Below are 18,088 nucleotides of genomic sequence, written 5' to 3' on the forward strand. Positions count from 1 at the left end.
AGTCATGGGGGACCCCTTCCACCCCTGCAACGGACTGTTCCAGCTGCTACGATCAGGCAAACGCCTCCGTTGCCATGCTGTGAGAACGGAAAGGTTGAGAAGGAGTTTCTTCCCAGAGGCCATTAGGACTGTAAACTCCTATCTCACCAGTGACTAACTTTACTGTACCATTCTACTGTTTTTTTTAAAATTGCTGTTTTTTTTCCTTTTTCCTTCCTCCCACAATATGCAATATGTAAAAGAATATGTGATTCTGTTCCATTCTGTTTGTAGTTTGTTTGTTTGTTTTTGCACAAAGTCCACGAGCATTGCCACTTTTCATTTCACTGCACATCTCGTATGTGTATGTGACGAATAAACTTGACTTGATTATCAGCGTACTAATTACCAATGACAATTCATTCTGAACCATTTTATCTGTTTAATCGGCAAAGATGTACTTCCCAGCTGAATCAATGAATTGCCAATTAAAATTCAGCAGCCCAACCATAACTAGAAGGCAGGAAATGTAGGCGGTGAGGAAGGGGAAAATGGGATTTTCAGACTAGAAGCAGGCAGCGTATGGGGTGGATTGCAGGCTGGATTACCCAATATATGATTTTTAACCCCTGCCTCCATCACAACCAGGTCTGGTGATTATTATTACCTCCAGGGTACTTGGTTGACACTTTCCTACCTGACCATATTCGACACTGCCCTCCACCCTCATTTATGAGCACCTGACTTAGCATCAACTTTCAAATGTTCTATTTTGAACCATAAAACCTTGTTCCAGTGAATGTTATCACTAAATTATTTTTTATTTAAACATTTTATAGACACAAAGTGCTGGAGTAACTCAGTGGGCCAGGCAGCATCTCTTGCAGAAAAGGATAGGTGATCTTTCGGATTGGGACCCTTCTTCAGACTTCACACCAGCCTGAAGAAGGGTCATGACTCGAAACGTCACTTATCTTTTTCCTCCAGAGATGCTGCCTGACCCACTGAGTTACTCCAGCACTTTGTGACAATCTTTGGTGTAAAACAGCATCTGCAGTTCTTTGTTTCTAAAAATAAAATGTATGTTTGGATGGCTTCATATTAGACAGGATATTGCCAATACATTCATGTAGTTGGGGAAAGTCCCACCAAAAGGATTAAGCCTGGACATGCCTTTGACTCCACTTTAATAGTCATAGAGTGATACAGAGGGGAAACAGGCCCTTTGGCCCAACTTGCCCATACCGGCCAACATGTCCTAGTTAGACTAGCCCCACCTGCCTGTGCTTGGTCCATATCCCTCCAAACCTGAACTATCCATGTACCTATCTAACTGTTTCTTAAATGATGGGATAGTCCCAGCCTCAACTGCCTCCTCTGGCAGCTTGTTCCATACACTCACCACCCTTTGTGTGAAAAAGTTACCTCTCGGATTCCTATTCAATCATTTCCCCTTCACATTGAACCTATGTCCTCTGGTCCTCGATTCCCCTACTCTGGGCAGGAGACTCTGTGCATCTACCCAATCTATTCCTCTCATGATTTTGTACACCTCTATAAGATCACCCCTCATCCTCCTGCGCTCCAAGGAATAGAGACCTAGCCTACTTAAGCTCTCCCTATACCTCACGCCCTCTATCCTGGCAACATCCTCGTAAATCTTTTCTGAACGCTTTCAAGCTTGACAATATCTTCTTATAACATGGTGCCCAGAACTGAACACAATATTCTAAATGCAGTCTCACCAACATCTTATACAACTGCAACATGACCTTCCAACTTCTATACTCAATACTTCGACTGATGAAGGCCAAAGTGCCAAAACCCTTTTTGACCCCCCATTATCCACCTGCGACTCGACCTTCAAGGAACCATGCACCTGTACTCCTTGATCCCTCTGCTCTACAACACTACCCAGAGGCCTACCATTTACTGTTTTGGTCCTGCCCTTGTTCGACGTCCCCACTGCTTTGTATTAAATTCCATCAACCATTCCTCTGCACACCTGGCCAATCGATCCAGATTCTGCTGCATTCTTTCGCAACCATCTTCACTATCTGTAAAACCACTAACTTTTGTATCATCAGCAAACTTGCTAATTTTGCCCTGTGTTCTCATCCAAATCATTGATGTAGATAACCAACAGTAACCAGTCCAGCAATAAACCTGAGGCACACCACTAGTCACAGGCCTCCAATGCCTCAATTTCCCTCGTCAGCACCCTTCCACCATTAACCTCTGCTTCCTTCCATGGAGCCAATTTGCTATCCATTCAGCTATCTCTCCTTGGATCCCATGTGATCTAACCTTGCAGATCAGCCTACCGTGCAGAATCTTGTCGAATGCCTTACAGAAGTCCATGTACACATCTACAGCTCTGCCTTCAACGACCTTTATATTCACATCCTCAAAAAAAATCAATCAGATTTGTGTGAAATCCTCCCATGTATAAAACCATGCTGACTAACCCTAAACAGCCCTTGCCCATCTAAATGCCTGTATATTCTATCCCACAGAATACTCTCTAGTAACTTTCCAACAACAGATGTTAAGCTCACCAGCCTATAGTCCCCAGCAGTTTCCCTGCAGCCCTTCTTGAAAAGAGGCACAACATTTGCCACCCTCCAGTCTTCCGTCACTTCTCCTGTATTTAACGGCGGCTCGTGAATTTCAGCCAGGGCTCCCGCAATTTCCTCTCTAGGTTCCCGCAATGTCCTCGGATATAGCTGATCAGGCCCTGGAGATTTGTCTACCTTCATACACAACAGTACCTTCAGTACTTCTTCGACGGCAACACTGACTGCTCTCATGACACTTCCATTGACTGCCCCAAGTTCCTCCGTCCTACCGTCTTTCTCCTTGGTAAATACAGAAGAGAAATACTCATTGAGGACCTTGCCCATCTCCTGTGGCTCCACAGTGACTGCTTTAATTCATGCGAGGTCCCACTCACTCTATTGTTACCCTTTTCCCCCTTATGTATTTATAAAATCTTCTGTGATTGTCCTTAATGTTACCCACCAGAGCTATCTCCTGGATCGTTTTTGCCCTTCTGATCTCCTTTTTCAGTTTACTCCTTAGTTCCCGAAACTCCTCCAGGGATGCGCTTGATCCCAGCTGCCTATACCTGTCCCATACATCCTCCTTGTTTTTGACCAATGCCTCAATTTCCCTCGTCAGCCAAGCTTCCTTACGTTTGCCCGCTGTGCCCTTCACTCTAACGGCGACGTACATACTGTATCCTGAGCTTTTGTCAGCACCTTTAAAAACTGCATAAAAATTCAGGCTTTATGAAATGCCTCTTGTGAATATAAATATAAAGACATGGAATAGGTCAGAGCAGATGAGATCCAATATGCACAATATTATCTATATTCAGAAAAGAGAGTTGCTTAGCTCTGCATTCCAGAAGACAATTGGTATTAGGATTTAGGATTACAAAACAAGATTTATTAAATATTGTTTCAAAAAATGTGTTTTTTAGATAAGATTTAAATTTAGGAAAATAATGGCTTTTAACAAATGAAAGTAAATATTATATGTTAATCTTTACTATTTGCATGGTACAATAGTACCATCTAAGAGGCTTTTAGATAGGCACAAGGGTATGCAAAGGATGGAGGAATATGGACCATGTGCAGGAAGAAGGGCATAATCTAATTTGGCAACCTGTATGGCACAGACATCATTGCCAAAGGACCAGTTCCTGTGCTTTACTGTTCTAACTTCCATGTAGGTATGTTAAAATACTTACCTTCAGCGGCGCTGCAGATCTACCACTGGGCATGTGCGCGTCTTTGGCGCCTTTGAGGGGGGGGGGGGGGGGGGGATTAAAATGCCGTTTTCTCCTGCCTGTCCAAGATATATTTGTCTCGGGCTGCTAGCTGATGCTGAAAAATCGTTCCAACTTGCGTTCTCGGAAGTTTAAAAAAAAAAATCGCGGGACAATTTAATCGCTGGAGTAAAATAAAAAAGCGACTTCTAACGCCGTCAACGCAGACAACGGGACGGATCTCACGTAGGGGACAAAACATAAGGTAAGTCATCTATTTTACATATAAACTTGCTTCTTAGGATGACTTTAATCAAAATCTCCCTGCCGAAAATGTGATATACGAACCGGCAGTGTTTTTCCTGCCGATATGGGGTTTAAATTCACCGCAAACCGCAACGTTCTAATCGATCGCGTTCCACAAAATCTCATTCGCTAGATGATTTAAATGGCCATTAATTTACGGGAATTAAACATTAAATTCCTTCCATTTGGCCTATAAATTCATGACAATGAGATTTAAAAATCATGTTATATTGTGAATTCTTGTGTGAATGTTATTTGGACACAGGCTATTTAAAAATGTTAATATTTTTTTAAGAAATGGATAGATGTTTAGATCTAGCAATTGAATTTTGTAATTAGCTACAATTAGGTAACTAATTATATTCTTTAATTTCAGGTCATCCAAGTAAGAATGTTTCATATTTGTTTCAGAATGCTTCAACCTATAATAACTGAACATTTCTTTCAGTTCTCTTAATTTTTAAGAAAGTTATGGGCTTTTGACTGTCCTCGATCACAGCTTTTGTGTTAAGTCAATGGAAAAGCAATAGGGAACAAGATGCTAATTTCCGAGTATGAAAATGGCCTTAACATTTTTAATACTGAAGATATGAATGTGAATTAGGTGTCAAATTAAACTTCTTTTTACGCTTTATCTGATGGGATAAAATGCAGACTTGATTTTTTAAATCTCAAAATTTTGTAACATTGCTATTCCATGGTCACAAGAACAAGCCCGATTTTCTTCAAATTTCTGTCTGGTCTTATTTCTATGTCACTTAGACACACAGCATTAAGCCAACTGCTCAGCTGGCAGAACAAAACTGAATAAAATGGTCTGATTCTGTGTTGTAATTCATTTCAGTTAAATTAAGACCATTTTACGTCATCTTTTGATGTCATTTAATAATAGTGGGGAAACTAATATTTCACAAAAAATGAATACAAGATGATTTCATGTAATTTTTGTCACTGTTAGGTTAATTTTTAGTTTCATGGATGTTCCCTTCACTCATGGCGAAGAAAACCATTTGCAGCAAAACCCACCTGGGTAGATCTGTTCCTTGAATCTTGTTTTCCTGGAAATTCTTTACATACTGTGGTAATTCCACAAAGTAAATTAACCAGTCCAACGTTTCATCCATGGTCCAATTGTGTACTGCAAATAACAAAACAGACATGAATGAATTATTATGAATGAAACATTAATAAATGATCAACATATTACGTAGCAGTGAGGAATGGTTCTGAATCCTTGCAATTAAAAAAAAAAAATTCCATTTAATTTTGTCCAGTAAATGTTACGCGTTGAACGATACGTGGCATAAGTGCCGACTGATGAAGTCTTATTAATTATCACTGGGGTCGAGGAAAGAGCGTTCACGTCACGGACCTGTTTCCACTAATCTTTCCACCACCACGCGCAAGAAGCGACAAGACATCTGCACCATTGTATGCAGATGCCGATGAGTGTGTTCAGCTCTGGCTGAACAATTTCTAACCGGTGTGTGGACTCGATAAGAAGAAAATTAATTATCACTGATCATTCTAGAAGAGGTAAAAATAGGAAGCGATGAATGAGAATGGGCAGAGATAGATAGATTGCTGGAATACTTAAAACAAGGCACTGGAAATGTGAAATAAGAGAGTGCTGACAATTCTCAGCATTTCAGGCAGTATTTGTTTCGCGAGGGAAATAGTTAAAGGGAGTTTCTGATACTTGGAGGAACAAATAGTTCTCTGTAGTTGCTGGGTTTGTTGTTGACTTCTGGGGGTTGTCTGAGTAATAGAGTTATATCGTGCCAAAACGGCCCTTTCCACCCAACTTGTCCATGACGATCCCTAAACTCATCCCATTTGCCTAAATTTGTCCCATAATGCGCTAATCCTTTCTAACCATGTACCTATCTAAATGTCTTCAAACACTGCAGTTGGACCCGCCTCTCCCACTTACTCAGGTAGCTCATTTCATATACCCATCGCTTTTGTGTAAAAAACTTGCCCCTGTCGCCTTTAAATCTTACCCTCTCACCTTAAATCTATGCCCTTTAGTTTTAGACTCCTCTACTCTATGAGAAAACATTTTGACCACTCACCATGTCTATGCCCCTCATTATTTAATATACCTCTCTAAGGACACCCCTCAGATTTCTACGCTCCAAGGAAAAAAGACCTATCCGGACTTTCCTTATTAAATGGATAAGGGCTAACTGTCCAGTCCTGGAGAAAACCTTGCAAATCTTTTCTGCACCTTTTCCTTCTAGACAATATCCTTCCTACAGCTAGGCAGTCAAAACGTCATGTATGATCTCATCAATGTCTTACACATCAGTAACCTAATATCGTAACTTTTGTACAGGGGTGGCACAATGGCACAGCAGTACAGTTGCTGCCTTATGGCAGCAGAGACCCGGGTTCGACCCTGACTACGGGCGCAGTCTGTATGGACTTTGTACATTCTCCATGTGCTCCGATTTCTCCAACACTCCAAAGACGTGCAGATTTGTTGATTAATTGGTTTCATTTGATTGTAAATTGTCCCTAGTGTGCAGGATGGTGCTAGTGTATGGGGCTATCGCTGGTCGGCACAGACCCGGCCCCGTTTCCACGCTGTATCTCTAATGTCTAAAGTAAAGTCTACTCCTCGCCCTGACCAAAAAAGGCAAGTAGTTCGAGAGATGCTCCTTTTTGAATTTACATTAGAACACTGGAAAAAGCCAAGGATAGAGCTCAGTGTGGAGGAGGAGTGAAGAAGTAAAATCACAGGCAACTGGAAGTTCATGGTCACTTTTTTGCAGTGAACATAAGTGCTATGTTCATAATTTCATAAGTGCTGCATTCTCTGCTGCATCATAGAAACATAGAAAATAGGTGCAGGAGGAGGCTATTCGGCCCTTCGAGCCAGCACCGCCATTCATTGTGATCATGGCTGATCGTCCCCTATCAATCACCCGTGCCTGTCTTCTCCCCATATCCCTTCACTCCACTAGCCCCTAGAGCTCTATCTAACTCTCTCTTAAATCCATACAGTGGCTTGGCCTCCACTGCCCTCTGTGGCAGGGAATTCCATAAATTCACAACTCTCTGGGTGAAAACTTTTTTTCTCACCTCAGTCTTAAGTGACCTCCCCCTTATTCTAAGACTGTGGCTCCTGGTTCTGGGCTTGCGCAACATTGGGGCATTTTTTCCTGCATCTCGCTTGCCCAGTCCTTTTATTGAATAAGATCACCCGACCATTAACATCAATGTCACTTTCCTGCACTAAACCACATCCCTTCATTCCGTTAATATCCAATAAAATATGATTTTCTTCCTTGAATATAATCAGTGCCTGAGCATCCACAATCTTCCCGGGTAGATTTCCAAAGATTTATTATAATCTATAATACAAATTATTGATGGCAGATAAAAGAACAATCTTAAAATTGATACAATGAAAAAAACGAAAAGATTAAATGGCAATAAAAAAACATTGATTCAAATGTTGTAATTCTCAACCAAAAAATTATTGGAGTTGAAAAGACTATCTTAAAAATTCACATGTGCTGTTAGGGAAGAACAACAGCTGTTAATTAAAAAGTAGTAATCAGCAGATACTGAAAATCTATTATTAAAAATAGAAAATACTTAAGTCTGAAGAAATGCAGAAATAAACACCTACAGATGCTGGCTAAAACACAAACAGACACAAAGTGCTGCAATAACTCAGCAGGTCAGGCAGCAGCTCTGGAGAAAACGGATAGGTGACGTTTCGAGTGGGGACTCTTCTCAGAGAAGGCACTCAACCCAAAATGACACATATCCATGTTCTCCAAAGATGCTGCCTGACTTGCCCACTCTCCAAACCTGTCCAAGACCTTCTGCAGAGTCCCTGCTTCCTCGACCCTACCTGCCCCTCCACCTATCTTCGTTCATTGCATTGCACTCAGTTTCTGAATAAAAGTTCTGAAAATCTACCTTTCCATTTTGTATCAGAGCTGGTCAGTTCCCGCACCTGCAATGTTTTGCTTCTCCATTGTGTCTCATGTCGTTTCAGCATTTTATTTTGTTTTCATTTGTTTCTTTCCGCTCCCACCTCCTCCCCATGGATCATCTGTGAATGACTAACTTTCTTCAGCGCATGTCTCCAGTCCTATCTCAGCCAGCACGACAGCCAATTGCTTCATTCTTGCACTTCATTCTCCCAACCCCTCCTCCTGCCCAGTAAAAAACTGCTTTGATGTCTATTTTTACAGTTCTGATGGGAGGTCATTGATCTGAAAAAGTAACCGTGTCTCTCTGCACAGATGTGGCCCCATCTAGTGAGTATTTCCAATACTTTCTGTTTATGTTTCTAATATTTTATTGAACACAATGACACAATAAAGTATCACATGGTCACTGCTGGCGCAGAGTAGGGAGAGAGTAACGAGGGAACTTAAGAAACATTTGGAGTGGGGAAGAGAGCGATGAAAGAAAAGGGCAGCATAGCGACAAAATGCCTTGGTTGTGTGGAGGAAGGGCTTTGTGATCACTGCTACACAGGAATAAAACTGTGGTCATTAGATAATCTTGCTCAAAGGTTCCAACATTTCACCTCTAGAAGAGGGGTGCCTTGCTGTTTCGGAGATATGGTAAGTACACACAAACACACATATATGTACACACACATACATACATGCACGCAACACACACACCCACACTGACTAAAGAGTGATGGCGTCCCTTGGTCAGATTTGGCTAATTGTAAGAAACCGCAATACAAACATTAACCAGCAGAGGGAGGCCAATACCTTGATGAACCACAAAATGCTGGAGTAACTCAGCGAGTCAGGCAGCACCTCTGGAGAACGTTGTTAGGTGACGTTTCAGGTTGGGACCCTTCTTCAGACTGATGAGAATGACCCATGAATTTGAAGAAGCGTCCCGACCCAAAACGTCAACAGTACATGTTTTCCAGGGGTGCTGCCTGCCCTGCTGAGTTACTACAGCACATGGTGTATTTTTTTCTGTAATCCCAACATCTGCAGTTCCATGTTTCTATCCCAAGATGAGCCTTGCATGCTTGTTGTAAATGGATAGACCCCTTCACAGTTGCCTGACCTGTTGAAACCCTCCAGCAGTTTGTGTTTTGCTCTAGACTCCTGCAGTTTCTTGCGTCTCCATGTGTGCTTTATTTATGATCAAACTTATTTTACAATCATCTTCTTAGACAATTCCTCAAGAGGATGGCTTACTTTCACTCTATGTCAGAGGAGGGGACCATGCCTGTGCATGATTTTTTTTTTTACATGGGGTGACCACTGCATACTACCCACCAAAATAACTTGGTTCAACTGCATAGACTCACAAACCCTCACAAACACACACGCACACGTACGCAAACACATAAAGATGTACATAAGAACACATTCCCTTAGTTTAGGTTAGTTTAGTTTAGTTTAGAGATACAGCACGGACACAGGCCTTCGGCCCACTGAGTCCGCTCCGACCAATAATCCCTGTACACTAGCACTATCCAACATACGAGGGACAATTTACAATTTTACCGAAGCCAATTAGCCTACAAATCTGTACGTCTATGGAGTGTGGGAGGAAACCGGAGAAAATCCACGCAGTCACGAGGAGAACATATAAACTCCATACAGACAGGATCAAACCCGGGTCTCTGGAGCTGTAAGGCAGCAACTCTACCGCTGCGCCACCGTACCGACCTCTCTTCCTTGGTCACTTTTCCTTGACCCCTTCACTCACACCCTATACCCTCACTCCCTCCCTGTTTTATCAATCCCTCCCTCAGTCTTCAACTGACATATTAAAGACACCTAATATAACTTCAAAAAGAATGAGACTCATCTAGTCTATCATTCTGTGCCACAATTTACATCTCAGTTTCAAAATGTTAAACTAAGAGAGAGCAGGAGTAAACACAACCCTGTCCTCGTCAACAGAACAGCTGTAGAGATGGTCAACAGCGTCGAGTTCCGAGCCATCCATGTCACCAGCCACCTAACCTGATCCCTTCACACTGACGCGGTGATCAAAAAAAAACGTCAGCGTCTTTACTTTCTTTGGCGTCTGAGAAGATTTGGCATGTGTACAAGGATTCACTTGAACTTCTACAGATGCACTATAGAAAGTATTCTGACAGGAAGCATGTCAGCCAACTGCTCTGCTGTTAATCATTTGAACCTGCATTGACCGCGATGAACACAGCTTAGTCCATCGCATGCCTATCACTTCCCTCTGTCCACTTCATCCTCATGGTGTTTCACACCAAGAATGCTGGAAATATTGTCAAGGATGCCTACCACCCTGGCCATTCATTCCCCTTTCTCTTCTTCTTTCTGGGATAAGATGCAGGAACTTGAAAGCCCAGACATCCAGATTTAAGAACAGCATCTTCTCTGTTCTGTGACAATCACTTCTTGCACAATCCCCCTCCCGGAGGTACTGCCACAAGCTCTTACTCTTATCTCCACCTCAGTTGGTTGCTCCATGATCTTCTTCTTCTTCTTCTTAAGCCCTTTGCTCCTCTAGGGAGCATAGGCCATTGACAAATGTCCTCCACCTCACTCGGTTGTTGGCAGTTCTTTCGAGATCTCCCTAGTTGAGCCTATTCAGACATTTCTGTCTGGGCACCTCTTCTCCAGCTGTTCCTGGGGCGACCTATTTTCCTTTTTCCTTGGGGTTTCATTTCAGAGCTTGCCAGGTGATGTATGTGGCAGGTTTCCTGAGGTGTATCCAATCCAACTCCATTTTCTCCTTCGAATTTGTAAGTCAATGATAGAACAATGTTATTCTTTTGCACAACTTCACATTGCCCTACAGTCAACTCACCATCCTACAGTTTTGCACGCGTTAGTGTATGTATTTATCACTGCCAGGTATACTGTTCAAAGTGTAAATGACAATAAATTAATCTGAAACTAAAGCTGAAGCTGATCGTAATTTTGAAACCAAATGGCAATTCACAATTTAACATTGCTAATAGCAGAAACCTCGTGATATTAATTAGTCTGCTTCTTACCAAGGGTTTCATTGTCCATTTTGAAAAAAATCATACATCTTCTTTATATAATCCTAAACAATGGCACTTTCATTTCCGTAGCTTTCTTGTAATCTATTGAGCATGAGAAAGGCCAGACACATCTAATGAACCTATTAGTTGCTGGGACATCGCTATGGTTATTATGATGATTGTACAATCAATAAAAATGTTGCAAAACCTGGTATAAATTTCAAGTGTATTTCTATTCTGTAAAACATAACAGATAACTTTTTTATCTCTCAGACCACAACATGGCCCTCAGCAACCAATTTGTTAACTTTCCTCATTCCAATCGTATGATGCAGCCGTTGGTACAGACGGGTGAACATAAACTCCTGCCCTAAAATGTAACCCAGTTAGACTGCTTTCACAGCGCGATAACTTGTAATATAAATCTGTTTCATGAACAAATCCATCATGCAGAACACATTCCACCACAACCGGTCGGCCCCTTTTTAGAGCAGCTGACCATTCTAGCATGCCCAGCACCTTCGCTCTGTGCTGTGGGCTGCTTCATGCCACAAAACCCTGGTCAATTCGTTTTTGCAATTACTAAAGAACGTCCAGGGGATTGGAGACACGAGAGGCTGCATGTGCTGGAATCCTGAGCGACAAGCAATCTGCTGGAGGAACTCAACGGTTCAGGCAGCATCTGTGCGGTGAGGATGAGGGGAGAGGGCAGGAGGAATGAAGAGGCTGCAGGTACTGGATTCCAGAGCAACAAACAATCTCCTGGAGGAACACAGCAAGTCAGGCAGCACCTGTGGGGGGGGGGGGGGGGGGGGGGGGGGGGGGTGGGGAGGAAGAGGGCAGGAGGAATGAAGAGGCTGCATGTGCTGGAATCTGGAGCAATCTGGAGATTCACAGGATTGTTTCTAACCAAAATGGAGACTCAATAGGTCAACTTACTGCAGTTCAAACTTTGTTTTAATTATTTAAAGCAAATGACTAATAGTAATACTTAAATGAAAATATCTAACATAGTGTACTCCCTTGTCAATTTGTTTGCGTTACATGAAAATCACTGAACAGACAGCTTCCTATAAATGCATCCCCTCCATAACAAGGGTATGGCATACCTCTCTGTCATCAAGCATGGAAACAGACCCTTCTTCCCAACTTGTCCATGCCGACCAACATGCCTCATCTACACTAGTCCCACCTGCCCACATTTGGCCCGTAACCATCCTCTCTAGTTACATTTTTGCTTTAGTTTCTCCAGTACTTTGCGTTTTCATTGTAATCCAGCAACTGCAGTTGCTTGTGTCTCCATATTGTGAATGGGTGAATGATGATCTACATGGACTCGTTGGGCCATAGGGTCTGTTTCCATGCTGTATCTTTCAATCAATTGAATAAAAAGTCTTTGAAATTGAAAAAGAATTTTTCCAAAGTTGTGTAAATAAAATGATGCATTCCTGGTTATTTGCTGTAAAACAGGTTTTACTCAGTGATAACATTCAACTGCTTGGCCAAGCCCTGTTTTCCCTCCCCATCTACAAGGAAATATGACATATTCGAAGTAATGTACTTTTCAACGCTCTCCTAAGTCTGCTGCCAGATGGCGCAAGGCTTCCCCCAACGGCCGCAGTGCCCACCCGGGAGGCTTGTCGGTCAACAGGACCAGAAACCCGCCCGAAGGTTTATCGGTCAGCGGGACTGGAAGGGAGCTGGAGATATCGGGAGCTAGGTGTTGGGCTGGTAGGAGGTTGAACCGGGGTAATGCCTCCAGCACTTAGGCCACAGGAGGCGCCCCCCCCCGGGACACAAAGATGGCGGAAAGAGGAGAGTGATGTCAGTCCACGGGAACTGCTCCAGTACATCGAACGCGCGGGCCGACCGGACTTTACAATTTGAATAGTGGCGCCAAAAATGGCGGTGACAGCATGTGTAATATATGCAAAAGGAATTTCACTATGCAGTTGCATATGTCAAATAAAGCCCCATTGAGCCACCTTATAATCGAGGCAGGTACCAATTCGTGAATTTGGGCTGAACATGATATCTACAAGGCCCTGCATGTCTGCAATGAGACACTCGTGTGGTTTCTGAACTCTAAGGATAAAAAAAACAATATTTCCCAGTTGGCTGGAAGATGAGATTTGTAATTTTTGAGTTCCTTGGGCATAGGAGTTTAAAAGCGATACTAACATTCCTGCCCGAACCGAGAGCCATGGAAGGGGATTCTACCACTTTAGTACTTTCCAAATATATTTCCCTACACTCTCAATTCTAAATCTCTTCTACTTAAATATTTATTCAGGAAACATTTTTTGTTGCCTCATCTGAAGAATCTATTTGCAACTGCTCTGAAGCACTCTTCCACAATACTAAAACATCAATATTTATCACTCCAGAATCTTATTATTCATAAGATACCAACCAATATCTCCATTATTTCCATTTCCTCAGACCAGACAGCTTCCCAGTGAACATGTTGCAATCTCTCTCAAGTCTTAAGATCTGTAAAGACCAATACAGCACATACTGAGATTATATTTTATGTTATCTTAAATTCTAGTTCCCCAGTCATTTTTTTTTGTGATAAACAAGAATTCCACTGCATTTTTATGGCCATCCCCATTAGAGAATCTATATTTAAACTCCTATGCAGCAGTTCTCTGACCACCCATTGCTTGCCTTCAGCATCAAGCCAACTTCCAGATATAATTACTCCAGTTTTTTTTTAAACCAACTTATTGACATTGAATTTCAACTGCTACTTTTAGGCCGTTCTCTATCTTATCAATATCACTTGCAAATTCCTCTTGTCTTCCAAAGAATTTCATCTCTCTTCTATTTTGGTTTCTTCTGCAATTTTGACACCACTCTCTCCAAAACAGGGTACATTCGCCGAGTGGAAAGAGCCCTTGAAGTGGACGCAACTGCATAGCCCAAACCAGGTCAAATCTTGCAAAGCTACTCTCAGCCCCTGGCCTCTCTCCTTTGTCCCTTATATATATTTTTAGTCAGTTTGCTGTCCCTTCCCTATTTCTGAAACCGCTAAGCTCCTGTAACAAATCTTCCAAGCAGTGCCTTGGCAAAGATCTTCTGAGAAGTGCATGACTTTTTGCAACTATGCCATCAACCTTTCTGCCACATCAGCTTCCTTCTCGCAAAATTTATGTGATCACAGTCACCCTTCTGAAAATCATGCAAACTCTGCAGAAAAAAAGTAATATCCTTTTAAGGCACAAACACCTCAACAGGAAAAGTGGTTCATCCATGGTCGACCAGAGGAATTTAAGGTAGTATTAAAACCAAGGAAGAGAGCTATAAAGTTGGCAGAACTAGCATCAGAGCTCTAGATTGGAAGCATTTTAGAATTAAACAAATTTGACAAGGATGAACAAGACGGGAGTAAATGGGCAAGAAGCATAATTAATGGATTCAAACAGCTTCTACGCCAATCTAAAAATAAAAGGACCAATGAGGAGAAATATGGATCCCATGCAAAGACAGCTGAATTTATAATGGGGATTAAGGAAATGGCAAAATGAAATAATCTTTTGTTTCTGTCTTCAGAGAAACGTTTTTAAACAATGGCAGCAATACCAAAGATCAAAAGGAGGCTTTTTGATAGGCCCTTGGAAATGGCGATATGGATTACGTGAAGGCAAAGGAGATTAGTTTAACTTGGCCTCACGTTGGGCATGGACATTGTGGGCCAAAGGGCTTGGTTATGTGCTGTACTGTTCTAAGATCTATTAACTGAAGCAATTAATTAAAACAAAGTAGTTGCCTTAATGAGACTAAATGCAAATGTCTCCTAAAGGACCGTATAATCTGCATCAGCCCATTCAACTGAAGTGGTGGAAAAATTACTAATCTCCTTGCACACTCAGGCCCCTTTTTCAACTCATTATTATGCCAGTAGTGAACAATGGACAACTCCCCCACCACCCCACCTCCTTAATATTAATAAACAAGTTCAAAATCAGTGTTGGATTCTTCAAAGTCTTCATTTTAAAACTGATCAGTCTGAAGAAGGGTCTTGACCCAAAACGTCCATCAATCTGAAGGCTCTCGACCCAAAATGTCACCCATTCCTTCTCTCCAGAGATGCTGCCTGTCCCGCTGAGTTACTCCAGCATTTTGTGTCGATCTTCGGTTTAAACCAACACCTGCGGTTCCTTCCTACACAATTTGCCCATATATAGAGTGCCCTATAAGTTGAGAAGGCAAAGCTTGATTTCTTGGGACATTGAGAGGGGCAAGTAACTGAAGTGTTAGGGGGAAGCTTTTTGGGACCAGCGGCCATAGTTTCATTAGCTTTAAAATATTTATGGACAGTTTGGGCCGACAAGTTAAAGTTCTGAATCGGGACAAGGCCAAATTTGATAGTATTAAACATGAATTTGCTAAAGATGATTTGAGTGGAATGTTTGCGGGCAAAGAGACATCTGGAAACTGGGTTGCTTTTAAAAGAGTGATGATAAAAAGCAAGCATGTCCTTGTTAGAGTAAAGGGCAAGGCGGCTGATAGTAAAGATCCCTGGATGATGAGAAATTGAGGGTCGGGTGAGGGAAAATTAGGATGAATAGGCCAGGTGTAGGCAGCTGGGATATGATGTATCTATCCCTCAAGGTGTATAGGGGACAGAAGAGCATAATTCAGAAGGTAACTCTGGCAAATAATATCAAGGAGAATCCAAAGAGGTTTTAAGTAGAAGACGAGAAAGAGGATAACTAAAGACAGAAAAGGCCCTGTCAGAAACTAAAGTGGTCATCTATGTGTGGAGGTGGACAAGGTGAGTATATCTCCTCTGTTTCTACCATGGAGAAAAACATGGAAGTTCGGGAACGGGACAGTTAATGGAGATGTTCAATGGACAATCCATACTATGGTCGAGGAGGTCCTAGACATCTGTGGGAGGCTGGAGAAGGAATTACATGGGCCTTGGCTGAGATATATGAATCATCGATAGACACGGGTGAGGTGCTGGATGTCTGTCGAGTGAGTAATGTTGTAGCTCTTTTTAAGAATGAGGCTAAGAAAAATCTTGCAACTATACTCCAGTGAGCCTAATATCTGTCATAGGAAAGTTACTAGATAGTATTCTCAGCAATAAGAAATATAAACATTTGGATTGGACAGAGACTGATTACGAATAGTCAGCATGGTTTTGTACATGGGAAATTGCATATTACGAATTTCATTGAGTTATTTTGAAGAGGTAACTAAACAGGTTGACGAGGGCAGGGCTGTAGACATTGTCTATGCGGGCCAGCAAGGCCTTTGATAAGGTTCTGCATGGTAAGCTGCTCTGGAAGGTTAGATCGCATGGGATCCAGGAAGAGCTAGCCAACTGGATACAGAATTGGTTTCAGGGAAGAAAGCAGAGTGGGGTGATAATTGGAAGGGTGTTTTTCAAACTGGAGGCCTGTGACGAGTGGTGTACCTCAGGGATCAGTGCTGACCCTGTTTCTGTTTGTGGTTTATATTAACAACTTGACTGAGAGTATGCTTAGCAAGTTTAGAAAAGTGTGTCGTATCGTAGATAGTGCAGATGATTATCGACAATTACCGCAGGCTCGTGATCAGCTGGGCAAGTGGCCTGATGAATGATTAATGGAATTTAATGCAGATAAGTGCTAGGTGTTACATTTTGGTAAGTCAAACCAGCTCAGGGCCTTCACAGTGAATGGTGGGGCCTTGTGGGGTGCTGTAGAGTCGAGGGATCCAGGGGTATAGGTACATTGTTCACTGAAAGTGGTGTCACAAGTAGAGTGGTCAAAAGAGCTTTTGGTACATTGACCTTCATCAGTCAGGATATTGAGTATAGAAGTTGGAATGTTATGTTGCAGTTGTACAAGACATTGGTGAAGCCACATTTGGAGAATTGTATTCAGTTTTGGTCACTTTGCTATAGGAAGAATGTCATTAAGCTGGAAAGAGTGTAGAGAAGATTTACAAGGATGTTGGCAGGACTCGAGGGCCTGAGCTATAGGGAGAGGTTGGGCAGGCATGGATTTTATTCCTTAAAGCGCAGAAGGCTTATCTTATAGAGGTGTATAAAATCATGAGGGGAATAGTTGACAATTAAGACCAATTAATCGTCATAAACTTGCACATTTTACATTAAAATTAGAATAACATTCTGATTTAAGCTCCATGTGATCAGAGTACAAGGGAATTTTAACTCAAAGGGTAACACATGTTTAACCAGAGCTTTATAGTGAGTGGGTTATATGAAGAAAGATAGTTCATCAAATTATCCCATGTGAAGAGTGAAGTACCAAACTTGTAACTTTACTCACTAGACATATGAAAGCCGGTGAAATGCTTACTGCGACGTTCACACTGTTTACAAAGCTCAGTTAATATGACTGACCCAAGTCATGATCTCTATGAAGTGCAACTGCTGGACAGATTACTGACAATAATATTGACAAAATCCTCTTCCAAGGAGCAGGGTTTAGACATGTTTAAGAAATATCAATAGCTTGAGGTGATAGACATGAAACAGTTCAAGTTGAGGCAGATTACACCAAGTATATAGGAACATATTTATATTTCATATTATTCCTTGTCCTTGCAACTTAGATGAAAAAACATTCAGCCTTTTCATGTCTATGGCATTTCTGAAAGAAATCCTATCTGTCCCATTCCCCCACTAACCTCCCTGTAAGCTGTTCTCTCTCGTAAGCAGCATCCTGGTTGTCCTACCTCTGTACTTTATGAAGGCCAATTAATCTACCAACCACGGCCTCGTTGGGGTACAAGAGAAAACCAGAGCATTCTGGGGGAAAATCACAGTCATAGGAAAACCATGTAAACTCCACACAGACAGCACCAAAGTTCAGGATAAATTTGGTTGCTGGTGCTGTAGAGCACTACCGTAGGGCTACTCTGCCACACACTTAGTCAGACTTCCAATTTATATCAAGGATTTTACCCTGTTCCTGATGTGCATCAACCCCTTTACAGTCAACAACAATCTTTGGGTCACCTCTTTCAGGTGCTGGAGGTTAAGAGAGAAAATTGACAAATGGACACATGCAGGTTCGTGGAGAAAGCAG

The 18,088-nt window shown here is 42.0% G+C and overlaps 1 protein-coding gene across 2 annotated transcripts in view; it reads right to left on the reverse strand.

The window, feature by feature from the left end:
• The window catches only part of stim2b (stromal interaction molecule 2b), a 147,870-nt gene that overhangs the window by 32,410 nt on the left and 97,372 nt on the right, over window positions 1-18,088 (reverse strand). For both annotated transcript variants that reach the window (XM_055637893.1, XM_055637883.1), the window contains exon 5: window positions 5,084-5,195. In XM_055637893.1, the coding sequence (XP_055493868.1) occupies window positions 5,084-5,195 (112 nt within the window). The remainder of the gene's footprint in view (window positions 1-5,083; window positions 5,196-18,088) is intronic.

The sequence above is a fragment of the Leucoraja erinacea genome, chromosome 1, assembly GCF_028641065.1.
Source record: "Leucoraja erinacea ecotype New England chromosome 1, Leri_hhj_1, whole genome shotgun sequence".
Taxonomy (NCBI): Eukaryota; Metazoa; Chordata; class Chondrichthyes; order Rajiformes; family Rajidae; genus Leucoraja; species Leucoraja erinaceus.